The following is a 26,718-nucleotide window of genomic DNA, read 5'->3' as shown; positions in this document are numbered from 1 at the left end:
GTGGGTCAGGACTGGGGTTCAGAGGCAGAGCTGGCTGTGGGGAGCCTGGAAGGTCAGGGTTGAGGTGCATCGTCAGGTGTTGGGATCCACACTGCCTGCTCCCCAATCCTGGGCTAGCGGGGGGTGGGGGCTTCCAGCCAAGCCTGAGGATCGTCAGCTAAACTGTGTGGGGCTCTGAGTGGCACCACAGCATGTCAGTTCCACTCACTCCCTTTCAGCGCACTGAGTGCGGCAGACGAGTCTGCCCCGATGGGGCCGGAGGGAGACCAGGGCAGTGTTGACAGGGGAGGGTCTGAGTTCCCTCGCAGAGGCGCCAGGCAGGGTGGTAAGTGCCCTGTCTAGCAGGTTGAAGCCGCACTGTCTGGCAGGCAGCAGACACTGGTAGTGGGGCCGGGGTGGGGCGGAGGCTGGGTCGCGTGTGATCACAGCTCTGCCCTGGGGCGTGATGTAAGCACCAGAGGTCTGTGCTGGGGAACACGGATCCTCTCCCCGCCTGTGCCTCGCTCCTTGCTCACACACAGCCTTACTCCCACCACACCATGAGTCTGAAACTGAAGCTGAAGCCGGTAAGCGGTGAGACGAATGGACGGGATGGGGGTACGGGCAGGGCTGAGGCAGGGGGGTGTTGTTAATTGAGTCCCTGCTATTGCCATGGGGAGAGCGGCTCCAGGGGGGCGTTTGGCCCTAGAGTGAATTAAAGTGAGGTTTTTCGCCTTCCTCCGAAGCATGGGGCAGGGGTCGCTTGCTAAAGGAGTGGGGGGATCGGCTTATGTGGCCTGCATCTTGCAGGAGGTCAGACTAGATGATCATAATGGTCCCTTCTGATCTTGAATTCTATGATTCTATGATTCTATGATAAACCCCAGGGGGGAGCCAGGACACATTGGCTCTTTTCTTTGGGGGGGGGGCGTCCTTTCCCCAGGAAACAACTCCCTCTTGACCTGGCAAGCCCTGCTCTCTGGGGAGGCAGAAACTTTCTCTGCAAGCAGGGCTGGGAGTGGGAGGGCGGGGAGCTGGCATGGAGCACCCCAGCCTCCCTTGTGCCCTGGGCTTTTAAAGCCACAGAGGGGTCGGCCGCACACGTCTGCGATGAACGTACAAATCTCTGCCTAGGAATGAGCCTTGAGGCCCCTTACCGCAGCATCAGCATCAGCATCCCCTCCTGCACTGGGTGCATCGGGCTAGTCAGAGACCTGCTGGGGGGAGAATGAGCTGGGTTTGGGTCGATGCAGTGAGGCAGGATTGAAGGGGCGAAGGGGAAAGACGTGATCCTTCTCCCCTCCTGTTCTGCAGCCAGACGTCCTGCGGGTTCTGGGAGTTTGGGTCTCACAGCTACTAAAAGCAAACACACACACACACACACACGGCAAACAGGAGGCACTGGCTAAATCCTGCTCTTGGTTACTCCAGAGTGAATCTGGAGTGAGCCTGCTAAGGTCAGAGAAGTTACTCCAGATTTATGAGTCATACCCAGGGGTTCTTGGATACGAAGGCAGCAGATGCCTTAGAAATCCCATAGAGCAATGGCAAGGGTGAACGGGTGCGTCGGCTTCACAGATGACTGGAGATGGTAGATGATCAGGATTCCTTCCCTAGATGGATGCATTGGCTGGGGAGGATAGCTGGAGAGGCTGGACGGATACACAGACTAGCTGGAACTTGGGCCTTGGCTCTGGGCTGTAATTCTGGGGGAAGTTTTTTTTCTCTGATGTTTTGTTCTCATTTCAAAGGGTCCCCAAATTCCTCCGCTTGGGGCAGGGTCAGCCAAGCGAGAAGCCTTTTTAATTCCACAAGCCAACCTCCCTTTCTCCTTCCCCGGCTCCGCCGATTAATATTGAAACGGTTCGAAACCAAAAGGCCGGAGCTCGGGCAGGTGGTGTGTGCCGGAAGCCAGCAGAGAAAGATAACACGGAACTTGGCACGTCAGCAGCGTATGTGCAGCTCTCAGATCAGGGCAGGGGAAGTCAGTGTTAGCCACCCCCCAAAGGCTAGACCCACAGAGGGGCTGAGCCCACCTGACTCCTACTGCCTTGAGGAGTCGCTCAGGATCAGGGCCCCGTTGGGATGTATCATATGGGCTTCCTGCTCTGCTCTGATTGTTTCTGGGGGTCTGATCCGAGTACAATCCACTGGAGTTCTTCCTGTTGGCTCCAAAGGACTTTGGATCATGCCCTGGCATTTCTGCCAGGCTTACAGCCAGTTTGATCCTGCCTCCTGCACCCTTTACATTGCTCGAGGGGGGGGGGTCCCAGTTCCCCTCCCCTTGCCCCGATTTGCTCCTGTTGGGACAAGGAGGTCAGTTCCCTGACCCCGCCAGCGCTGCCTCTGCACATCCCCCTTCGGAACGATTGGATTTCGGTCACTTTTTCCACTCCCTCTCCCTCCCTTGCCAGCCACGTCTTTGGCCTTCCCAGCTCTTGATTGGTGGCTTCCTCCCCACCCGGGGCCTGGCCATTGATTGATTTTGATTAATCTGCGGCAGGCGCCTGAATGCCCTTTGCCGGCGTGTGCGCATGTGGGTCTGGGCATGCATGTACCCGTGTGTGTGAGAGATGCCACCTTGCTGTGGGGGGAGCGGGGCCTGGGTTGGGGGAATCCGAACCACACCATGGTCCAGCAGCTGTTAAGTTTCAGGGCGGGACGTGGCCAGGCAGGAATTACCCTAACGGCGGGGCAGCGGGCAAGGGGCTGACAGTCGAGAGGCATTGGGTGGGGGAGGCGGATGCAGGGCAGAAGGACCAATGGTCAGTGGAGAGTCCCTGGTTTGCAGGGCTGGCTAGTGGGTGGCAGGGTGGGGCTGAGACACACATATGATGGTTGAGGCGGGTCAATCTGCATGGGGCATCGCTGATCTGGATTTGCCCCAGACAGCTGGGTTTGTTAATGCTGGGGCCGATGAGAGGAGAGCACACGGAGGGGACTGTGGACAGTATCTGGAGGGACACCCACACTACGGGCAGTGGGGCAAGGAGCAGCCAGCCAGGTAGAAGGAAACCCAGTGAGCCCAGTGGATGCTCCGGTAAAGCTCACCCCCAGAAGTACGTGGTGGGGGGGGAGTAGGACGATCAAGAGGCAAAGGCACAGCTGGGGTTGCTCGGTTCCTGCCACTCCCCTAGGACCAGGCCGCCTGCTGCCCTCACGTCACCAGTGACCCCAGCGCCAAGCGAGTGTGAAACACGCCCATCCTGCCCTAGCAGCGCGTTACCCCCCTTGGCAATGGAGTATCAGGCCCAAAGCGCTGGAGGGATTAAGAGCCTTGTCCTCGTCGCTCACTGGCACAAATCAGGAGTGACTCCATGGACACCGGTGGTGTAAACCTGGTGTCAGGGGAAGGAAAATTGGGCCCTGTGGGAATTTCCATAGCGGCCGTCACCGTGGTGTCTAAGCATTATGGGTTGGCGGCTCAGAGGGCAGCCAATCCCAAACACACAGCAATGGCAGTGGGAGCCTGGTGAGGGGGGGAGAGAAAGGAAGGCCCCCTCAGGCGCCTCTCGCTGGGCTATGGGCCCTTTACCTTCCAGCCAACGAGCCACCAAAGAGCCGGCACCAACCAGGCCGGGGCCTTACACTCAACCCTGGATGGAGGGCAACCTCCTGGCTCAGCCACGGGCGTAGGCGAATGGACGCCCCGTGTTATTCATGGGATGCCAGGCCAGGGCTCTCGCTGTGCAGCGCGGCCCGGCTCTGCGTGTGAGCAAGGGCCGCCCTGCTGGGCTGGCTCTCCTCCGCGGTACTTTTGGGTGGCTCCCTCCTCCCTCCATCCTGCTGGGGCGCGGTGCAGGAGATACTGGAGCAGAGCAGGCAGCTGGCCTCTCCCTTCGGGGCCCAGGACGTCTAGAGCTGCTGGTTCGCCTAGTGTTTGGGACCCTGAGAGCTGGACATCCCTCCCCTGCCCTCTGGGCAGCAGGTGCCAACCAGATGGGTTCCGGCTCCCCTTGGATTTGGACAGACCCTGAACTATCTGTCCGTTTCGTGGCGATGAACTCCCTCCGGGGCAGAGCATTGCATTAATCACTCCGTTACCGTCTGTGCGGGTTTCACCTTCCTCTGAAGAGCGGTCTGCGTTGGCCACTGCTGGGACCAGGGTGGCCCTGTGGTCTGATCCAGGCTGGCAAATCCTATGGGAACCTCCCAGCTGCCTCCCACTGCAGTGCAGAACTTGACAGCAGCAAGGGCAGAGTTCAGATCCTTCTGCTCCTACAGCTGAGGCCACTGTCATATCAACCAGCTTTGGGGCTGGGGCACCCACAGGAGAAAAATGGTGGGTGCTGAGAACCCATGGGCAGTCCCCCTATCAGCCCCCTCTCCCTCCCCCGCAGCACCTACTGCCCACTGGCGGGCCCCACAGATCAGCGCCTCCCCCTCCCTCCCTATGCCTACCACCTGCCGCGGATCAGCTGTTTTGAGGCATCAGGAGGTGCTGGGAGGGAGGGGGAAGGAGCAAGGGCGCAGCCTCGGAGGTGGGCTTGGAACTGGGCGTGGAAGAGGCAAGGTGGGGGCAGGAAGAGGTGGGGTGAGGTGAGGGATTGGGGGAAGGGATGGAGTGGGGTGGGGCCAGGGCGGAGCCAGGGTGAGCACCCCCCGGCAGATTAGAAACTCAGTGCCGATGAGTCAACTCAAGGAGAATCGCTTTATCTGTTAGCAGTAGAGGGTCTATGACATGCCTCTGATGGCATCCAGTGGGATGCTCCTACACTGGCCAGTTTGTTAAATTGTGGCTGAGATTTTGAAAAAATGGGGATCCACTGTTAGACTCCTAAATCCAGGGTTAGGCATCTAAACAAATCTGACCTGAATTCCATTAAGTGCTTACTGCAGTTGCTCTGAAATTCAGGCCAGATTTATAGCTTCTCTTTAGGCGCCCAGCTGGCTCTACCCAGTCATTGCTGCCTGCCTTGAAATGGGGACCAGGAGCTCTTGGATAAATGGAGTGACAGTCTGTTTCGTAATGTCCCATCTCGCCCCACCGTTGAATGGTGACCAATGTCCCTAGGCCTGTTACAAGCAACAGCACGCTGGAGGCAGGAGAGAGAGCGAGCTCACCTTATTTTGGGTCAGAACACCTGTGGGTGCCTGGGGGAGGGCAGAGCAGTTGGGAGGGCTGATTGGGGAAGAGATGTTGAGGACACTTGGTGCCATCAGGCAAAGCTGGGCTCCAGGACCTTCTAAGCTCACCTTCCCCCTGCTTCTTGCATCCCCTGTGCCTCTCCCATGCTCATCTCCCTGGCAGGTCCTGTCTCTGGGCGCGGACGTCCTCCCGGAGTACAAGCTGCAGGCGCCGCGGATCCACCGATGGACCATCCTGCACTACAGCCCCTTCAAGGCGGTGTGGGACTGGCTGATCCTGCTGCTGGTCATCTACACGGCCGTCTTTACGCCCTACTCAGCCGCCTTCCTGCTCAACGAGGAGCAGGAGGAGAAGCGCTGGAACTGCGGCTACTCCTGCAACCCGCTCAACATCATCGACCTCATTGTGGACATCATGTTCATTGTGGACATCATCATCAACTTCCGCACCACCTACGTCAACATCAACGACGAGGTGGTGAGCCACCCTGGCAAGATTGCCATCCATTACTTCAAGGGCTGGTTCCTTATCGACATGGTGGCTGCCATCCCCTTCGACCTGCTCATCTTCCGCTCCGGCTCCGATGAGGTGAGCAGTGGTACGACGCAGAACCCAGAGACCTGGGCTGAGCCCTTAGAGGGTAGAGTAGAGACCAGTCTTCCTGGGGTTTCTGGTGCCCAAACACCATGTTGACGATGAAATTACAGATGGAGGAGGGAGTAGGGTGTGAAAGCAAGTGTGAAAAATCAGGACGGGGGTGGGGGTAATAGCAGCCTATATAAGAAAAAGACCCAAAAATTGGGACTGTCCCTATAAAATTGGGACATCTGGTCACCCTAGGAGGGAGAGACATGGCTAGATGGATAGTGGGGTGGATGGATAGATAGATAGATCTATCTATCTATCTGGCCTGCTCTGCCCCCTGCTGGAGGCACCCTGACAATCTCCTACGTAGGAGAAACCCACTCAGGGCAAGTTACCAACAAGATTTAGTCCTCCAAGGGCCTAGAAGGGCTGGGAAGAGACACTAACCAATCAGGAGCCAGCAGGCGAGTTAAGAAGGCTTGCCTGTGCCATTGCCTGGGGAGTGTTGTGTGAAGCTGGAATAGGAGAGGAGCACTTCCAGGAGGTGGTGTGGCCAAGAGGTTACTTTGTTTTGGGTTTATCTGCAACTTTAAAATAGCAGATAGCCAAAGGCTGAGTCCAGCCTTAGAGGACTGGCATGGAGACACTGCAGGAGTCGCCTTGCTCTGAGCGGGCTGTCCTAGATGGACAGACAGGGAGAAAAGGGTGTATATAGGAAGAGATGGCTAGGGAGAGAGACGGGATAGACGGGAGAAGAGATCAAGAGAGAGGGGGAAGATGGATAAAAAGGCAGCAGAGAAATGTCTTTTCCTTGGTATACACCAAGCAGCTGTGAGCTGAGATGTCGTTGGGTTATTCGCCAACAGCAAATATAGCCAGAGGGGTGCAGCCTAGTGCTTCTGACTGACCCCCCAGTAACAAGCCACTGTCCACACAGCGTGGTTCGGCTGTGGGGGCTTCCCCATCGAGGAGTGGCCCCTGCCCCCTGGAGGAGGAAGGAGACTGGAGCAGATGGACCAGGGACTGTGATTTAGTACGGCAGGATGCTGGGTTAGACCAGTGATCTGCCCCAGATATCGAGGAGCCGCTGGACTAGCTGGCTCTGCTGTGGCCGTTCTAAGCTTAGGAAGATGTTTTGGGGACGCCTGGGGATGATTTTCCTGTTGTTTACTCGTGTTTGGGTAGCACCCAGAGGCAGTAACAGAGATCAGGGCTCAGCGCTGTACGGACACATAGCAAGAGACAGTGGGCAGGAGGGGAAGTGATTTGCTCTAGGTCAGCGCTCCTCAAACTTTAGCAACCTGAGGACCCCCGTTTTGATTGAAAAAATGTTGAGGACCCCCAAGCCTCTCGCTCATCCCCAGGCCCTGCCCCCACACCACCCGTTTCCCCAAGGCCCCACCCCTGTCTCACTTCTTCCCACCCCTCCTCTTCCCCAATTCTTTCCACCCCGTCCCCCAGTGCCTCCTGCACACCGGGGAGCTGAGAGTACTCCAGGGGGTCCATCGGCCCCACTAATTAACTCCTCCCCCTCCCTCCTTCAACTCCTTCCCCTCCCTCCCAGTGCCACCTGCACGCCGGGGAACAGCTGTTCGGTGGAGTGCAGGAGCCACTGGGAGGGAGGGGAAGGAGTTGATCAGTGGGGCCAGCGGCCTCAGACGTGATTCCGTCCCCTCCCCCAAGTGTGCCCCATCTCCGCTCCTCCCGCTCCCTCCCAGCGCCTCCTGCACACCGCTGAACAGCTGTTCCCTGGCGTGCAGGCAGCACTGGGGGGGAGGGGGAGGAGTTGATCAGTGGGGCTGGTGGGCCCCCTGGAATACTCTCACAGACCCCCAGGTGTTCGTGGACCCCAGTTTGAGAAATGCTGCTCTACGTCATACAGCAGGGCAGAGACAGTGCCAGAAATAGCAGCTCCTGAGGGCCAGGATGGCTTCCTGTCGGGGGGGGGCTGATAAGTCAGTCTCCAGTCTCAGGTGTTTGGGGGGTTCCCTAAGCCTCTCGATGGGCTGGCATTGTCCCCGGGCCCTGCCGCCGAATCCTGGTGTCGCCTCAGGCAAGTCCCTGCCCCCTCTGCCTCCATTTCCCCACGTGTGGGCTTGGGTGAAAGGTGCTGAGGATGGTACAGGCCGCGTGGTTGTGCCTCTGTTATTCTGACTGGAATTTTGTAGCTTGCTAGTTACGGTGGCCTCTGTGGCCAGGAGCCTTGTTACTCTGGCCTGTCACCCTGCCCCATCGGCCAGGGAGAAGCTCAGCAGGAATTGGTTGGCGTTTGGGTTCACAGCTGGGGGGATTGGCCTTTTTTAATCAGCAACACCGGGTCCTGATATTTTGCACATCGTTAGCCCCCAGGATCTCAAAAGCAAGTTACAAACACTCATTAATTATGCTTCCCTCCATCAGGGTTATTACCCCCTTTTAACTGAGCACAGAGAGATTAGGGACTTGGCCAAATGAGTGGCAAGGCTGGGAATGGACCCAGGAGTCCTGACGCCCAATCGTCTGCTCTCGCTAATCGAGACCTCCGGAAGTGTCTTGGCTTCTTTCCTAAACCACTAAATGGTCCTTCCTGTCCAGAGGACACAGGAATCCTGACTCCCAGTCCTCTGTTCTAACCACTAGACCACACTGTATCCCAGAGGCACGAATGGAACCCAGGAGTCCTGGCTCCTCGTCCCCAGTTCTAATTGTCACCTCCACTGAGGACTCCATTTGGTTGCTGGCTGATTTCCCTTCCCCACTTGTCCTATCTGCAGACCACCACACTGATCGGGCTGCTGAAGACAGCCCGGCTGCTACGCCTGGTGCGTGTGGCCCGCAAGCTGGACCGCTACTCCGAGTACGGGGCAGCCGTGCTCTTCCTGCTCATGTGCACCTTCGCCCTCATCGCCCACTGGCTGGCCTGTATCTGGTACGCCATCGGCAACGTGGAGCGGCCCTACATGGAGCACAAGATCGGCTGGCTGGACAACCTGGGCGACCAGATCGGCAAGCGCTACAACGACAGCGACCTCTCGTCCGGCCCCTCCATCAAGGACAAGTACGTCACCGCACTTTACTTCACCTTCAGCAGCCTCACCAGCGTGGGCTTCGGCAACGTCTCCCCCAACACCAACTCCGAGAAGATCTTCTCCATCTGTGTCATGCTGATTGGCTGTGAGTACCTGGCCGGGCCGCCCAGCCTGGTCCCCGCTCGCCCTCCTGGGCCACGTGACCCTCAGCTGGGGGACCTCCCCACTCCTGCCTGTTCCCATGCGCCCTCCTGGGATGCAGTGATGGCCAGAGGCCACAGGGGCTGCGCTGGGGAGAGGGGTGGGTTAGCTCATATTGAGAAGGGTGGGGAGAGCTTGCCCGGCCCAGCACCTGGGTGCAGACAGCTGCCTATAGCAGGTATTCTCTGCACTGAGAACCCAGCTTGGCTTGGGGAGGCTCCTGAGAGTCAAGTGTAGGAAACTGGCCAGCTCCCATCCATGACAACCAGAGACTGCCTGTACTAAGCATTTGAAGGGGTCAGGCAGGGGGCACTAGACCAGAGAGAGAGACGGTTTCTGGCCACTAAGAAACAGGGTAAGGGACTTTTGCATGGATTGATTCCCACCCCCCCAGCCTGACCCAAGAGACAACTCCAATCCCCAGTGTGCTCTGGCCCTACAGCCCCCCATCCCGCTGCCAGACATGCCCCCAATCCCCAGCGTGAGTCCTCCTAGCCATCCATAACCCCCCGCGGCAGCACACATCCACCTGGATCAGCAAGGGAAGCAGCGTGACACATGGGGGCCGCGGGAGGGGATCAGGTGTCTTGGTGAGAAGGCAGCCAGGAGGGGGTTGGAGCTGCTGTCCGTGGGGGCAAGCATCCAGGAGCAGTTCCAACCCTAGCTGCACCAAAGGTCGATCCCTTCTGCGGGATCCCTGACCCCAGCCCTCTTCTTGCAGCTCTGATGTACGCCAGCATCTTCGGCAACGTCTCCGCCATCATCCAGCGCCTGTACTCGGGCACGGCCCGTTACCACACCCAGATGCTGAGGGTGAAGGAGTTCATCCGCTTCCACCAGATCCCCAACCCCCTGCGCCAGCGCCTGGAGGAGTACTTCCAGCACGCCTGGTCCTACACCAACGGTATCGACATGAACGCGGTGAGTGCCTGGCTGATGAGAGGGGAACCGCCTCCCCCACGGGTCTGAGCCGCTGCCAGGCAGGGATCTGGGTCCCGGGTCCTGCAGCGCCACTGTCAATAACCCTGAGGCATCCGTGGGGAGGGAAATGGGAAGGCAACTTACGGTGCTGCTTGCCTTGGGAAAGCTCCTAGCTCCGTGGTGGGCACCCTGCAGAATCCCTGAGCCCACCTCCACTCCCCTCTGTCCCACTACCACTGCTTTTAGTTCGGGCTGGAAGAAAGCAGAGCAAGATGAGATCACGTCAGTATCGCTTGGGAGCCATGTGTGAACGAGCAGTGGGTCCAGGCAGACCCATTAGTTAGCTAGCTAGATACCCACTAATGGAGGAGGGAGGAGGCTAGAGTGCGCTCTCCTAGGCTTTCCCTGGCTGGCTGGCAGGCTGCGTGCTGAGCTGCCTGTGGTTTGGAGCTGAACTGAAAGCCCACTGCTATGCTCCAGCGTCAGTTTCCGTTGGGTGCTGGGGAAAGGCTCTGGAGCTCGTATCCGGGACTGGCTCTAGGCACCAGCAAAGCAAGCACGCGCTTGGGGCGGCACGTTTCCAGGGGCGGCATTCCGACTGACGTCTTCAAAAATTCCAACATCAAGCCCCAGCTCTCCTCGGGCAACAAAGTGCCCACCAGCTGCCTGGATGTGGGGGGCAGCGGCCCTCCGGGCTACTGTGACAAAGTCTGCCTGATACCGGAGTCTGCCAAGAGCGACTTCATGTTCCTAAAGCCCGAGTCCCCCGAGGAACAACGAGAAAGCCGCCAAGAACTTACCAGGGCCGGGAAGGAAGCCCCGAGCGGCCAGTAACACCATCAGTAACCCTGCGCTGCAGTACCGCCGGTGGGGCTCACCAGGAGAGAGTGCCATGAAATACCCCTTCAAGGGTTAGCCTGGCTTTCCCCCTTCTTCTCTCCCTTCCCTGCCCCCTTGGAAACGAATCTGAGCCGGGAGAAATCCTTTCATTCGGGCACAACTTTTTTAAGATAATGACCCGACCCTTTGATCAAGTGGCAGTGTCGGAATTAGCACCCGTCAGACAGCAGGCAATTCTCCAGCGCGCTCCTTACCCATTTCAGTTAATGATTTGGGAAACGTCACTGACGTCAGGCTCATTTTAAATTAGTGAAAGTAGCAGAAAGCGCTCAGAAGCAGCAGCAGCCCAGCTCCTGTTAAGACTGAAATATGGAGCGTGCCCAGGAAAGCCAAGGGCTGTCTCCGATCGCGGCTGCACAACCCCGTAGCCTTCCTTCAAGAGACCCAGACGTGACACCGGGGCAGCAAAGCAAGTGGTGATTTAAGCCTCTTGAAATGTCCCTCTCTAGTCTGTATTTGCCCTCCGCACATATTACAGGCGGCACGAGTTACTCAGGCACTCCAGTGGACCAAGGGGCTTTTCAGCTCTTCTGTCTCAATAAGAAATTCAGGCAGATACACCCAGCTCAAGCAGATTCAGATGCAGTCCCTGCCCAATCCTGCATCAGTACCGCACCCAGTAAAACAAAACAAAACAACATTGCAAAGTACAAACATATGTAAAAGCCAAAAAAAAGAGGGGGGGGGTGTTTGCTTGAGGCGGCAAAAAACCTAGAGCCGGCCCTGCTCGTATCGATCCAGCCTCCTCTCTGCGCCGCTGGTTGCTAAGCAAAGCAGGTTGTGCTTTGGGTGACAGGGAAAGGACAGCATTTAAATAAACTTCAGTCCAGTTTAATTAGCATCTGGAAAGGCCGCAATGAGGGAGTGAAGGGGATCAATGGGAGAGCAGCATTATGAGAGAAAGGCCTTTGCCATCGGGAGAAGCCCTCCTCCTGAGACATTAGCTATCCAGAATGGGGTGCTGTGAACCCAAGAAGAAGAGAGGACAGTCAATTCTATAAAAGAGGCCATCTCACCTCTCGGGCGAGGAATGTGTTCCCCTCGCTGGGGACATCATCAGGTCAGCTTGCAGATTTTCACCCTGCTCCGTGTGCTTGACAAGCACCAGGTCAAGAGCAACACAATGTGTAATTAACCTGAGGAGCTCACAGCCACATGATATTGTTGAAGAAAATAGTTTAGATTAGACATTGATACTTATAATTAGGGATGGGCCCAAGCCAGAATGCTGGGTATGGACGCTCCTCCCCCTCCAGCTTTGGAAAAATTCAGATCCTGATTCAAAATTTGCTTCTGGTCCATTTGCATTATAATGAGCCAAACCAAACCCCAAGTCCGAGCACCCCAAACTTTGTGGCTGGGGTCTGTTTCTCATAGTAATCCTGAGTGCTTTATATTTTCAAGGTGCTATACAAATATTAACTAATTACTCACCCTGCTGCTCTGTGAGATAGGTCAGTATCCCTACCCCCATTTTAAACATGGGGAAACTAAGGCACAGAGCCAGGGGTGAGTGACCCGCCCAAGGCCACACAGTGAGTTAGTGTCAAAGCCAAGACTAGAACCCAGGAGTTCCTGACTCCTAGCCTGGTGTTCAGTCATTAGCCCAAGACCAAGGGACCCTCCGGACAGGTACTAGGGGGAGCGCCCTGGGTGGCACCGTGCCCACTGGCTGAGAAGAAATGGGCGGAGTCCCACAATTGCTACGACTAGCTGGAGCTCTGGGAGGGAAGGAGCTGGTTTCTCCCAGTCCTGAAGCTCCAACGCCTAACCCAGTCTGCCCCTACACCGGGCCCGGGAAGCGCTTTGGAGCCTGCTAAGGGACAGCAACGTACTCAGCTTGCACCTGGCGCACACGACCCACTCCTTCGCGGGCACAGACAAGACAAGCTGAGGCCGTGCTAACTCTCCCGCTGCCCACATAACACAAAACCCCGTGTTTCTTACAGGCCGTGGCTACATGGCCAGTGGCAGCCCAAGGCAGAGAGACTCGGGCTAGCAGGGCTCATGCTACAGCACTAACAAACAGGGCCGCCCAGAGGATTCAGGGGGCCTGGGGTCTTCGGCGGCGGGGGGCCCCCGCTTCGCTGGTAATTCGGCGGTGGGGGGTCCTTCCGCTCCAGGACCCGCCACTGAAGTGCCTCGAAGACCCGCGGCGGGGACTCCCTGCCGCCGAATTGCTGCCAAAGATCTGGCACTTCGGCGGCAGGTCCCGCTTTGGCGGTAATTCGGTGGCGGGGGGTCCTTCTGCCCTGGAGCGGAAGGACCCCTGCCGCCGAAGACCCGGAGCGGAAGAAGCTCCGGGGGCCCGGGACCCGTGAGAGTTTTCCAGGGCCCCCGGAGCAAGTGAAGGATCCTGCTCCAGGGGCCCAAAAAACAATTGCCCCACTTGCCCCCCCCCCCGGGCGGCCCTGCTAACAAAGCTGCACAGGCAGCGCTCTGAAGCTGTGGCCTGGGCTGGAACCTGGGCTCGGAAGCCCACCTCTCCCTAGGTCGCTGCGGCGGGCGGCGTAGACACAGCCGCACAGTTCCATAAATGTGGGGCTAACTCTGACCCAGCAGTTGCTGGGGGGGGGGTGTTTTGTGTTATGGCTCTTTGTTATCCTGAGTCCAGTTCCTCTATATTTACTTGTAAGGAATACCATTAAATGGGAAATCTGCTCTGCTCTACTGATCCGTTGGCAGTTGACCATAATGGCAACCCCCTTGTCATTTAACATCTATAATAGTACAGAGTTTAGTTAGGATAGCGTGTCTCCTCACCAGCAGACGGCATCCTTCGGTACAGATCTGGGGGCTGATGAATCTCGTCACTAATGTGCACCTCTATTTTATTACCGCTTCATACTGCAGCAGCCGCGTGCAGCCCCCGTCATGAGCCACAACCCCGTGGCCCTGTGTGCTGTAGAAACACAGAACCACAAGATGATTCCCTCCCCCGAAAGCTTCCAGTCGAAGCACGGGACAAGAGACCGCTAGTGGATGCAGCCAGACAGGAGCACAAGGGAAATCGTGAGGCCATACTGGTTGGCATGACTGGCACTGGGCTCACCACATCATTGTCAAGTTTTTTTGGCCGATATCCTGGCAAAGGAGAATTTAAAATGGCTTTTATTTTTCCCTGGGTTTGCTCCACCCTTGCTCTGCCCGAGACACCCCCCTACTCCACCCCTCCCCCAAGACCCTGCCCTCGCTCTAACCCCTCCCCCAAAGCCCCTGCCTGCCACTTGCTGCTCTCTGCCCTCCCCCACGCACCTCCCACAGCCACCAAACAGCTGACCGTGGCACCTCCCCAGCAGCTGATTGTCAACGCCCCCGAACAACTGTGGCTGGTGGGTGCTGAGCACCCACTTTTTTTTTTCCCATGGGTGCTTGAGCCCTGAAGCACCCACGGAGTCGGTGCCTGTGGCTGGGAGAGAGCTGGAGAAGTCAACAAGTCCAGTCCCCGGCCCTGAGGCAGGACCGAGTAAACCTAGACCACCCCTGCCAGAGGTTTGTCCGACAGCCCTCCGGAGAGGGGGATTCCCCAGCCTCCCTTGGAAGCCTATTCCAGAGTTTACCTACCGGTTCTAAAGCTTTCCCTAATGTCTGACCTAAATCTCCCTTGCAGTAGATCAAGCCCGTCACTTCTTGTCCTACCTTCTGCGGACAAGGAGAACAACGGATCCCCGTCCTCCTTCTAACAGCCCGTAACATATTTGCAGGCTGTTACCAGGTCCCTCTCAGTCTTCTTTTTTCCAGACGGAACATGCCCTAGTTTTGTATCCTTTCCTCCTAGGTCAGGTTTTCTAAACCTTTCATCATTTTTGTTGCTCTCCTCTGGACTCTCTCCTGTTTGTCCATATCTTTGCTAACGTGCGGTGCCCAGAACTGGACCCAGTGCTCCGGCTGAGGCCTCCCCAGGGCCGAGTAGACCGGGACAATGACCTCCCTCCCGTGTCTTGCATACGACCCTCCCGTTGCTACAGCCCAGAACGATCTTAGTCTTTTTCGCACCTGCATCACAGTGTTGACTCATCTTCGGCTGATGATCAGTTATGGGCGATAAGAAGGGTGTCTGTCATGTGGTTGGTGAGATTTCGGGTGCCCCTCGCGGTTCATTTCCTTGCTTTTCAGGGCGTGGGTTCTGTAAAGGAAGGGGAGGGGTGACTGCAAGCAACCATCACTTTTATTTTATTGTTTTTTAAACAACAGTTTGTGGTTTGGAATTTCCCAAGTGTTTTTATTTGTTTCTGGGGTGTCAGTGAGGAGGCAGCTTCTAAAATCAGGAAGGCACCAGCTGGGTGAGTCACTAGATTATTATAAAGTGACCTCCCCTACAGCCAGGCCAGTTCCCTTTGTGCTGGTTCTACTGAAGGCACCATGCTGACTTGCACCTAGAGGGCTGGATTCGCAGTGCAGGCCCCAGCATGGGGACTGAAGGTGGGGGCTTCTGCCCCCCTTGTCCTGGGGCTGCCACAGGTCATTCAGAGTTCTCCTGACCCACCCGCCCACTCCCGCACGCACACACTCTCCACCCCTCTGGTTCCCATCCCCTTCCACAGCTGGGAACAGACTCCCAGCCCCGCCACCTCTCAGCACATCCCATTGGAGCCTGCGTCCAAGAGAGCTGAAGTCCCCCCCATGCTTCAGGATTGTGCCTCGAGCGGACGGGTTGGATTGTCCCATTACGGACAGAGCCCGTAGTCATTGGCCGCGTCCGGCGCAGAGGCTATGGCTTGGCTCCCTTTCTCGATGTAACTGCGATACGGGAAGCCCAGGCTGGGCTTGTCTACAGGACAGCCGGGGGCGGGGGATGTGGGGTTCAGCCTCTGGGCCTGCTGTGTGACCGGCTGCCCCCTCCTCCCCATGCAGGTGCTGAAAGGGTTCCCCGAATGCCTGCAGGCTGACATCTGCCTCCACCTGAACCGCACCCTGCTCCAGAACTGCAAGGCCTTCCGGGGGGCCAGCAAGGGCTGCCTCCGAGCCCTGGCCATGAAGTTCAAGACGACTCACGCGCCTCCTGGAGACACCCTGGTGCATTACGGGGATGTCCTCACCACCCTCTACTTCATCTCCCGCGGCTCCATCGAGATTCTCCGGGAGGACATTGTGGTGGCCATCCTAGGTGGAAGAGTCCTTCCTTCCGGCGCGCGGGGTGGGGTGGGGGGTAGGTGGGAGGTGGGGGAGAGAGAAGGGGCTCTGCCAGAAGAAAGCAGGGTACCGTCCCACTCCCCTGATAACTCCCTGCTTCGGGCAGGTGTGAGACCCCCCCCAAAAGGTCACCCAGCCTGCGGACAGAGAGGAGGGAGCTGGTTCCCATTCCCCAACTCTAGGCTTCCACTAGCATCCAGTGCTGCCTCACTTGTGAGAATGAGCCAAGGCCTGGGATCCTCTCTCTGCTGTAGTGAGGCTGGGAAGAAGCATCCAGGAGGCTGGGAGGGTGTGTTTGGAAGATGCCAGCAGCTGGGTGGATCCGTGCCCAGTTTGGTCTCAATCCACCCCTGGCTGTGACTAGGAGTGGAGGAACCAGCTCAGATCAGATCGGAATCGAAGCAAACCCAGCTCAGATCCCTGGACTCCGCCTGTTTCTAGGTTTGGGAAGAAACTGGCGGGTCCCAACTCCTCCACCCCCCTCCCCTGTTCTTTCCCAGAATGCTGCCCCCTGCAGGCTAGGGCCAGAAACACTGCAATCCCACACAAGACGGCTGATCTTGTGACATCTCTGGCGCAGCCTAAAGCAAGAAGCATCGGAGATCATGAAAGAGGAGGCCTGTTCTCCCAGCCCTCCAAGCCCAAGAGGTTCTGAGAGTTGGGAGGAGCACTTACATCTGCCGGTGTTTCATCCTGTCGTGTCCCTGTGGGCAGGGGAAAGCCAAGACTCGGCTGTCACGAATTCCAAGGGGATTTTTATTGGCAGACCCTTTGGGTTCTCTCTAGCTCCCAGTCCATGTGGCCCCATGTCTCCACAGCGGGTCTACCCAGCGTCCTGGCCTGGACTCAGCAGCTGCGGAAGGGAGTGCTGACTACCCTACAAAGCTGACTAGACTCTCACAGTTTTGTGAGGTTCATGACCTCAGCGAGGGCTGGTGAATTTCAGCACTCCTGGCCTAACGGGGGACAGTCTTTTAATTCAGTGTTAGAGCCCTGGAGAGGCTCATACATGGCATGTTACAGAGCAGCTGAAGGGACAAGGCCCCTGCCCTACAGAGCTTACAACGATCAGCCACAGCGCAAGTAGCAAAGGGATGGGCAGAGGAGGCCTTGGGCTGGGGTAGATCTGGAGAAGGGAGGCGTGGCAGAAGGTGCAAAGCGGCGAGCAGGAGGAGTCTAGTGGGTTGGTCAGGGAGGACACAGAAGAGGGTGGGGAGCTGGAGGAGAGGAGTTCACAGACGTCGACTGCTGAGTGAATCAGGACTTCAGTGGAGCAATCTCTCTAAAGCCTTAGAGCGCTGGGGACGGCTCCACCACCCATGCCCTCATGAGCCTCTCTCCATTGCACAGGGAAGAACGACATCTTTGGGGAGCCCATCAGCCTCTATGCCCGGCCTGGGAAATCCAACGCGGACGTCCGGGCACTGACCTACTGCGACTTGCATAAGATCCAGCGGGAGGACCTCCTGGAGGTCTTGGATATGTACCCGGCCTTTTCCGACAACTTCTGGAGCAACTTAGAGATAACCTTCAACCTGAGAGATGTGAGTCTCAGGCGTAGGTGTGGAGAGTTAGGAGAACAGAGGCAGCTGCTGCAAATTGTCCCCATCCAAATTGCTGGGGAGGACGCCGGAGGCAATGGTGCTGGGTAGCATAGACTGATAAGCGGTCTGTGCTAGGCACCAAGGGCTATGTTTTCAAAGCCTTGTCTGAGCTTTTAATTGCTTTCGAGTCAATAAGAGCCAGGTTTTGAGAAAAGCTCGGCACCCACCCTGGGGATTGTGAACATGGTGATTTTGGCCCTAAATTTTCACAGGAGCCCAGCCCATGGGGCATGTTAGGTGCCTTGATTGTAGGTGCTGAGAGCTTGGAAATCTGGCCCTGAGCTCTTCTGGAAATTTGGATCCATGAGTCCTGCAGCTAAACTCCCTTCCCCCCAGTTTTGCAGGACCACAGCACTATTAAAATATCTCAAAGGTTATTTCAGGCTGATGCAAGGTCATCGTGTTGCAATACTATGCCAACAAGATGTGTTGACGTTAGGTTGTGATGAGAGGGAGTATGGGAGACATGACAGTGCACAGCATGGGGTCATGCAGAGTCATCAAATGGTGACACTTTGTTGTGACAAGACAGTGTTATGTCATGACAGAGTGGTGTCGTGATGGCTTGATGCAATGTGGCCACATGTCAACATGGTGGTGTTGTGATGTGTCGCATGACAATGTTTTGCTGTGACATGTTGACACATGACGTGGTGCCATTGTCTTGTGTTTTGACATGATGCTGTTCTCACAACGTGAGGGCATTGTTTCACATTGTGATGTAACGTGAGGGCATTGTTTCAACATGACACCATGTCATTGTGTCATAATGTAACACGGATGTGACACAATGGTTTGAGTGAGGGCATGATTTCATTGTCATGATGCGGCATGTCACGTTATTGCAGTGTGCGGTGATGGTCTTGTCATGATGTGCTTCTCTGGTCTTGACATGATGTGATTTGGGTCACATTGTTACAACACTGTGACTAAAGGCACTGACCCATATAGATGGCATTGCCATGGTGATGTCATTGCATACTGATGATGTCATGTGATGACATCACCATGCAAACATCATGACTTTGGCACCAATCCAGAAGAGTACTCTGAACTTTTACCCACATGCTGAAGTCCAAGTGACTTCAGGTATCAGACGGCGGGGCCAGATTGCTAAGGGAAAAAAACAGGAATTCCAAAGCCTTCAGCCAATCACAAATAAGCTTATTCAGAGACGTCCCCCCGTTTATGAACAATCAAGGCTGTGATTGGCTGAAGGCTCTGGAGTAATTTTTTTTTCCCGTATACATTATCGTTAAATCCTGCTCGGCGATCTGATTGGCTGCCACCGTTTGTTTGTTTTTTCCAGAGACACTGGCTGATGAGTGTGTGAGAGACCCCCTTAACTCCACTAATGTCCCGGGGCACCTCCCATCACACTATCCCATGCCCCCCAGGGCACCGAGCCTCGGGGGTCTCCCATCACACCTCAGGAGGGTCCAGTTCAGTATCTCCTGCCGGCGGGCTTGGGGAGAGGGGACCGGGAGCAGGGCCTGCAGAGAGGCGCCCCAGGGTTTCCTTGCGTGGCACTAACAGTCCCCTCTCGCGCTCGGTGCCCTCTTCCCTCTCAGGCAGACAGCATCCCCCGCTCGCCGCTCAGCGAGGACTACGACTGCTCCTATCGCCACGTGCGCCGGCGCAAGCATTCCCTCTGCCGGCCCCCCAAGACCGGTGAGTCGTAGCCCGCCGGGCTCGGTCTCCTCGAATCGGTGGCAGCTGCTGGGCAGGACAGGGAGGGTGTGAACAGTCGTCTCTGCCCCCCCAGAGCCTTCTCCCTCCATCTGCTTCTCTCCCGTCCCCCCTCTCCCCAGCGCCCCCTGTCGCTGTGGTACCAGCACTACAGGAGGGACTGGTCTCAGCTATGCCAGAGCTGGGTCAAGCCAATCTGGGCCCCTGACTCAGAGAGCAATGGTCCCCTCTCCCCCAGCTCCCCTGCCGGGGCCTGGGGCGGGTCTGTGCGCCATGGCGCAGGGTGGGTCTGGGTGTCCGGCGCTTGTGAAGGGCTGTGGGGAGGGGAGGTAGCTGGCCTGTGCCCTGCCCCAGAGCGCCCTGGGGCAGCCCGCTCTCCACCCCGGGCAGTGCTGCAGCAGGAGCACTGGTGGGAGGGCGGGGGTTTGAGAGCCTCGGCTGAGCAGTGCCTGGCGGGGGGGCTTTTACCAGCTTATCTGCTGCTGGCACAGCAGGGCCCAGGCCGCTGCCCATGAGGCGGAGCAGGGCACTGACTGGATCACGTCGTGCCCGCCCTGAGACATAGTATTGTCCGGCCTGGCCCCTCCGCGAGGCAGCACTGGGCACCAGCCGGCCTCTCCTGTTCTCTGTCTATTAGGCAGCGCTAGGCACCATCCAGCCCGCACAAGGCAGGTGCCCGCCAGCCCTTTCCACCCCCTCATGCCCATGAAGCTGGGTAAGGCTCCCCATGGTTCTCTCGTGGGCTCCTGAAGCCCCTTGGCATCACGGTGGAGACGGGGTCTGAAGGGGCTGCCCTGGCGTGTCTGTACTAACCTGTCTGCACCCCGCCCCACAGACCCGGACGGGCTGGACACGGGCATCTCGGACGCCGAGCAGTACCACACCTACTCGGAGCTCACCAACCTGCAGGGCCCCCCCAGCAAGGACCAGTGGGACGACCTGTGCAGCAGCACCACGCCTTGCTCGCAGACCAGCGACGAGGAGGCCAAGCCCCCCAGCCCCACCCAGGCCGAGCCCTCCTCTGACTCCGACAAGGACGACTTTGCCCCAGCCGTGCTCAGCCTGGTCACCCCCAATGCCAGGGGCACCGATGGCGGCAAGCAGGCGGCGGACGACAGCCAGTCCTACGCAGGTAGCGGTGATTGTGTCTTGGGGCACTGCCGGGAGCCGTGGGGCCCAGCGCTGGCTATCAGCGAGGGGAGAGGGGCTGAGATCCTATTGGGCCCCGTTAACCCTCATCCCTCCAGTGTCCAGGGTTCGAGTGTGACCACTGGGGGGCGCCGTGGGAGGGAGAAGGGAGAGTGTCCGGTTTTCGGGAGATGGAGGAAAGTCCGGACCCTTGGGAGGCGCAACCTGGCTCCACACAAAACCTGCGTTCTCTGTGTGAGGCCACATGGCCCTGCCTAGGATCTAGCTCTGTGGGGAATCCAGACAGTGATGGTATCACAACACAAACCTCAGCCTAAGCCAGAGGTGGGCAAACTACGGCCCGCGGGACCGTCCTGCCCAGCCCCTGAGCCCCCTGCCGGGGAAGCTAGCCCCTGGCCCCTCCCCCACTGTTACCCCTCCCCCACAGCCACGCCTCCGCGCGGGCAGCGCTCTGGGCGGCGGGGTTGTGTGCTCCTGCCAGGCAGCGCGGTGGCGTGTCTGGCTCCAGCCGGGCGGCCCGGCTGCCAGACATGCTGCTCTGAGCAGCATGGTAAGGGGGCTGGAGCCAGGGAGGGTGGATAAGGAGTGGGGGATCCCGGGGGGCAGTCAGGGGACAGGGAGCAGGAGGCGGTTGGATGGGGCGGAGGTTCTGGGGGGCAGATGAGGGATGGGGGGAGGGTTGGATGGGGGTGGGGTCCCGGGGGCAGGGGGTCCTGGGAGGGGGCGGTTAGGGGACAAGGAACGGGGGGATTGGATGGGTCGGGGGTTCTGAGGGGGGCAGTCTGGGGGCGGGAAGTGGGAGGGATAGGATAGGGGGCAGGGGCCAGGCTGTTTGGGGAGGCACAGCCTTCCTTACCCGGCCCTCCATACAGTTTTGCAACCCCAATGTGGCCCTCGGGCCAAAAAGTTTGCCCACCCCTGGCCTAAGCCGTCCCCAGCCTGGCGGCTCCTAGGGCCTCCTGCAGGACCAGCTTGGCGCTGGCCCTGGTTCCCCCGGCCATGTCCTGGCGGAGTTAAACTGCCGCTGCCCCAGTGAGTCTGCGACTCCGTCTATCAGGAGTGGGTGTGGGTCAGGAGCCGAGCTCCGGTTCTTTGGAGCGGCAGGGGTCATGGAGCCAGCCTCCCCCTTACACTGGAGTAATTCACACCCCATCCTGGCAGCGGCCGCAGCTGTTCTGTCCCATCTACACACAGGGCTTCGGCATTACCCCTCGCTCTCTCCCCAGAGCATGCCTGCCCCGGCCCCCTGCAGAGCGCAGGCAGCCTCTGGGGCTGGATTCTGTGTCCCATTGGGGCTGCAGGGAGCGCCTGGGCCCTCCCCGGCCGCCCACGGGTGCAGTGCTGATGTAGGTGATACAGCAGCGAGAGCTTGTTTGGGACCCCGGGGTCGGGGTTTGCTGACCGGGAATTCCTGGTGCCGGAGTGGGGGGGTTATCTCGGATCTGCTCCAACAGCAGCTGTGAACTCTCCTCTTTGCAGCCACCCCCGGGGACGTTCCAAACATGTTCGCCTTCTGGGAGGACAGACGGCCAAATCTCCACCCAGAGCCCCTGCCACACGCGTCCTTGGTCCACAACCCCCGGGCCAACCCTCTGCGCTTGGACTACGGGCAGGGTCAGATCGAATCCCGACTCGAGCTCCTGCAGGCTCAGCTCAGCAGGTGGGTGCAGCTCCTCTGAGGCCGGAGCCTGGGTTCCTGCAGTGCTTGAGTGGCTCAGGGTGCTGCCCCTTCTGGGCCAACCCAGTGAGTGGCGTCTGCCGCCCCCCCATTAAAAGACCCACGTGGAACAGGGCTGTTTAACAAAGCTCTGTGATGTGACGTGGGCTCTCCCTGCTGGCTACTTCGGGTATTGCATGCCCATGGAGCATCCTGCCCTACTGTGATTAGTGGTGACATCTGGAAGCAGCTGCTAAAGTATTTCCTCAATAGGGCCCAGACGGGATTTAGTTACAGTGGCTCCCACAGAATTCAGTCATGGGGTCAGGAACCGAAGGCTTTGCATTTACATTTGCCGTTGTTCACGTATATGAAGAGCGGCCGCCTTCCTCCCGCTCGACCATCCTAGGCAGGTGAATTGTTTGCAAAGCCAGTCACTGGCGACAGACGCTTGCCGTGTAAATAGTGAGGAAGGGGCCAGCATTCAAATGAGAAGGGAAAGGAGCCCAGATCAGTGAGACCTGCCACTTCAATGGTGCAGCTGGAATTTCCACCGCTGGGGAAAGTTACCCCCATGTGGAAGCAACTCGATAAAGACGTGATTTTCAGCGGCTGCCTGCAGCCCCCGTTCAGTGCAGTGGGAGTTGTGTGTGCTCAGTGCCTCTAGGAATCAGGCCACTTTTATCTAGGTGCCTAAGTGGAGATTTCGGTGTCTCACTTTAGGCCCAAGAAGTATTTGCCCTGCGTCACTCTGCCATTTTTTCACTGACTTCATAAAAACTCCCATGAGCTACGCCGACTAGGTATGATACACCCCCTGGTGGCCACGTAGTGACAGCAGCAGGCTCCGCGGAGATTGGAGAAAAGGCCCTAGCCTGCCTTTTAATTTTCATTTACTTCTCTCAAAAAAAATGGTCCCTTTGGGTTGTGATGTAAACGTGGAACTATTCTCAGTCATTCTTCTCCAGAGAGGGGTCCCAGAACTCCACCCTGCCAGACCCACGTGGAGATAGGGACAGCCCCGAAATCCAGAGCCAAATCTGCAGCCAGCTTTCCTCAGCGCTCCTGGGAGTTTGGCTTCTTGGTTTGGGCCTGGCTGTTGAAGAGACAGCACGGCCCAGTGGATTAGGATCAGGAGACCTGGGTTGTCTTCCTTGAGGCAGTTACTTGACTTCCCTCGTGCCTCTGTTTCCCCTTCCACCTTCTGTTATGTCTATTTAGATTGTAGCTTTTCGGGGCAGGGACAGTCTCTGACTCTGTCACTGCACAATGCCTAGCAGAATGGGGCCTGATCGCTGCTCTAGTTGCCTCTAATTGCTACTGTCATATAAATAATAGTGTAAATCCACAGACCGTGGGACCTGCCAGACTGGATCCCATCAGCTCAGGGATCCATCTAGCCCAGCATCCTGGCTCTGACAGTGGCCAGCGGCAGACGCTTCAGAGGAATGTGGAAGAAAACGTCCAATAGCCAGCTCATCTGCCCAGCCTGATCCCAATAGCGATTGGTTTAAGATCTGAGTTTGTCTCTCTTCCAAGACCCTTGGTTAGCATTAGCCATCCTAACACTGGGTGTCCTTGTGACCCAGCTACACGACAAGAAGATACAAACGAGGCTCCGGGCTGGAAAACGCCTTGGCCAGGCTGTTTGGGATAAGCCTTTTCTCCTGGGCTGGCTCTGGTGGGTGGTAGACTGCATCATCCTCTGTCTGTTGCTGGAGCTGGCTGTCTGACCCTGCCCTCGCCAGCCTGAGCTGGGAGGATCGGCAGCAACCTTGGAAAATCGAAAGGCAAGGGATGGCGCTTTGACAAACCCCACCCCCCATGCTCTGGCCACTCCCCGGATTCGCTGGTTCCCACACCACCCTCAGTGGGCCGCACTGGCTTGGCCTTACTGGGGTTCCAGAAACTTTGCCAGCTCAGTGCAGTCCAAACAAAGTCCACTGCCCAGGCAAAGCCCCAGAGGAAAGAGGGTGGCCCTGGGAGGCACCATGCTAACGCTGGTTGATCTGTCCCACAGGCTGGAGTCCAGGATGTCTTCAGATATTACTATAATCCTCCAGCTCCTGCAGCGCCAGCTGTCCCAAGTGCCACCCGCATACAGCCCCATCTCGCCGTCCTCCCACAGCCTGGCCATGTACAGCATGGGCCCAAGGGGCATGGAGCCCGCTCCACTGTGCACGCCGCTGCAGGAGGACCTGACTCCTCCCGGGCAGGTAACTCCCAACCTCATCCCGCTTCACAGCAAAGACCAGTGCAAGCGCTGAGCCCAAACTGAGGCTGACGGGGTTCTAGGGGAGACGTCTCCGTCTCCTCACAGCAGAGAACAGTTTCCTCCTCCAGAGGAGCAGGCCAAGGGGGTCCCCTGGCAGGTCATTGCGCGAATGACCCTGGGGTGAAGGAAGAAGCCTTGGCTCTCCAAGGCTGCCCCTGCCTTCCAGGTGCAGAGAGTGCTGGGCTGAGGGTCCAGGATAGGAGCTGCTCCCCTCCCACTTCTCCTCACAGTGTGGGGAAGGGTCTGGCCATGAGGGAGGCAGCTTTCTCTCACCAATGTGGGAGATGGAGAGACCCAGGAGATGTTGCCACCTCACCCACTGCTTCTCTCTGGGCGAGGTCCCCCTGCTCCTGCTTCTCCTCTCCCTCTCTGACTAACCCAGGGCCATTTGAAAACCCATCATACCCCAGGTCATCCCCTCTGGGCTAAGCCCTTGGGGCTGGAGAGGGGATGAAGCCCAGCAGAGGCCTGGAATGAGAACACCCAGCACCCCCAAAGCCATTCTTTTGGGGTGCTGGAGGAAAAGAGAGTAGATTCCCCTTTCTGGCATGCATCAGCTGCTCCGTCCTAGATTGCCTGAAGTCACCACTGTCTCTGGGGGAGCTGCTGCTGCTTTGAGAGCTCAGGGGCTTGTCTACATTTCAGAGCTGCCCCCATACAGCACTTCAGTGCAGCCACAACCTGCACCAGTGGGAAGGATTCTCCCGTCGGCCTAGGTAACCCACCTCCCCAAGAGGCAGTAGCCAAGTCGACGCTAGTTTGCGCTGTCTACACAGGACACAGGTCGGCTTAACTACACTGCTCAAGCCAACTTAATTTTCTGGTGTAGACCAGGCCTCTGAATCTGTTGAGACGTGGCTCCAGCACTGGGGGTTGCGCCGTCACTAGGGCAGCAGGATTTGACCAATGGGAGTGTGTGTGAGCTGTAAGGGGTTTCCCAATGACGGGGCGGGGGCTTCTCTTTTCCAAGGTGTCCCCATGAAAAGGCAAGAAGCTCCCCCACTGTATAGGCTGCTCAATGGGCTTCTCTCTCAATGGGACGCTATGGCCTCTTGGCCAGAAGACCCTAGTTGCTGAACTTTAATCTCATAACAACACACCCTCATTTCTCCTTTTCTTCTCCGCCAGAGCCCAAGCTACACAGAGATAGAAAAGTTCCAGCTGAAATCCAGGGACTCCTTGTCAAGCGGGGTACGCCTGTTGGCGGCCTCAGAGAAAACCATGACCATCTACTCCCAGCCGGAGCGCCATTCCCAGACCTTCCCCCACCCAGAGCCCCACCAGAGGGCAACAAACACACAGGGACTCTTCCGCGGCTCTCGTTTCCCTTCCCTCCCCGAGCATCTTGAAGCCTCTTCCGAGCACCTAGACATTCAGAGACATCTCTCCGACCCGGTGCTTCCCGGCAGTTAGAGACGCGCACGCGCCGAGCCAAGCCAAGAGGAACCGCAACTGAGAACTGGTTTCGCTGATTTCAGTTTTGACTGTGGGGGCGAGACGGGGAGGACAAAGTTATTGGCTCAGGGGTACACTTTGTAGCTGTCCTCTGCCCCGGTGGAGGGGAGGGGAGGGTGGAGGGAGTTCAGAGATCATTGTTCTCCAAAGGCTTATGTAGAGTAGATTCAAATTGCACATTATAGAGTGCACCCAACGCGGCTCTTTTTGATGGCCACCAAGAAGCCAACGGGCTGGAGGAGCCAGATGGCACCAGCTTCCCCTTCCTCGCCAAGCCTTCCTCCCTGTGTTGGTGCCACCAAAATGGGCCACGACTGCAGGAGGAGAGTGAATGCATGGCTGGGAGGCCACCTTGCTGGCAGCTCTCTGGGGCGGGGACCACCTCGACATCTGTGTTCATACCGCGCCTAGCACCACGGGACCTTTGCACACTACCATACTGGGGCTGTTCATCCTGGAGACGATGTTGTCTGGAGGAGGAGAGGGAAGGAGGGATAAATGGCATCGGATAGTGGGAGAATGAAGGAGCTGGAGGTGTAAAGTCCAGGCGACGGGCAGAGGAGAGGAGTCATCCCTGTCCTACCTGGCTGTCATTAAGAAATGAGGGTGGTGGGGTTTCCACCACTCTAGCACGCTTCAGCACAGGTCCCTGGCCAGCAGCCTCTCGAGCAAGGCTGACTGTAAGCTTCAGCCAGGCCTGAGAAGCTTTCCTCCAGCCCTCATCCAACTCTTGCAAAGCCCCCGTAGCTTCCCAGACAAACTCAACTGTGACCCAGCGTGAGTGGAAAGCACAAAACTCAGAAGCACAATCCTGGAAAGAGAAAAGCAAAACCAACCCCCAGACACCTTGTTTTCAGCCCTCGCCCGGAGATCGTCTCTTTTGATAATGGTTTCATAGATGCTCCCCCCACACACACACCCCGAGGGACCCTGTTGCTCCCCTGCAGGAGAAAACCCGCCTAGCAATGCTGCCTTCCACACGGTTAGATGCTGTAGAGGTAGTCTTGGCCGCCGGCTCACGCTGCGTTGAGCTCCCTGTGAGAGTAGCAAGACTGTGAGCATTTCTTAGTGTC

At 57.7% G+C, this 26,718-nt stretch overlaps 1 protein-coding gene across 4 annotated transcripts in view; it reads left to right on the top strand.

Moving 5' to 3' along the window:
* Positions 1-26,718, top strand: part of KCNH6 (potassium voltage-gated channel subfamily H member 6) — a 92,120-nt gene extending 65,402 nt beyond the window's left edge. For 2 of the 4 annotated variants that reach the window (XM_044999922.1, XM_044999923.1), the window contains exons 4-13: positions 5,231-5,656; positions 8,407-8,806; positions 9,584-9,783; positions 15,538-15,790; positions 17,167-17,360; positions 18,992-19,091; positions 19,945-20,241; positions 21,738-21,918; positions 23,936-24,131; positions 25,319-26,714. In XM_044999922.1, the coding sequence (XP_044855857.1) occupies positions 5,231-5,656; positions 8,407-8,806; positions 9,584-9,783; positions 15,538-15,790; positions 17,167-17,360; positions 18,992-19,091; positions 19,945-20,241; positions 21,738-21,918; positions 23,936-24,131; positions 25,319-25,603 (2,532 nt within the window). In that variant the 3' untranslated portion in view covers positions 25,604-26,714. Of the gene's footprint in view, positions 1-5,230; positions 5,657-8,406; positions 8,807-9,583; positions 9,784-15,537; positions 15,791-17,166; positions 17,361-18,991; positions 19,092-19,944; positions 20,242-21,737; positions 21,919-23,935; positions 24,132-25,318 lie in introns of all 4 variants that reach the window. The other 2 variants (XM_044999921.1, XM_044999920.1) reach the window with 2 other exon arrangements.

Source organism: Mauremys mutica, chromosome 25 (assembly GCF_020497125.1).
Source record: "Mauremys mutica isolate MM-2020 ecotype Southern chromosome 25, ASM2049712v1, whole genome shotgun sequence".
Classification (NCBI taxonomy): domain Eukaryota; kingdom Metazoa; phylum Chordata; order Testudines; family Geoemydidae; genus Mauremys; species Mauremys mutica.
Note: the sequence above shows the minus strand (reverse complement) of the source record. Positions and strands in the feature narration are given on the sequence as shown.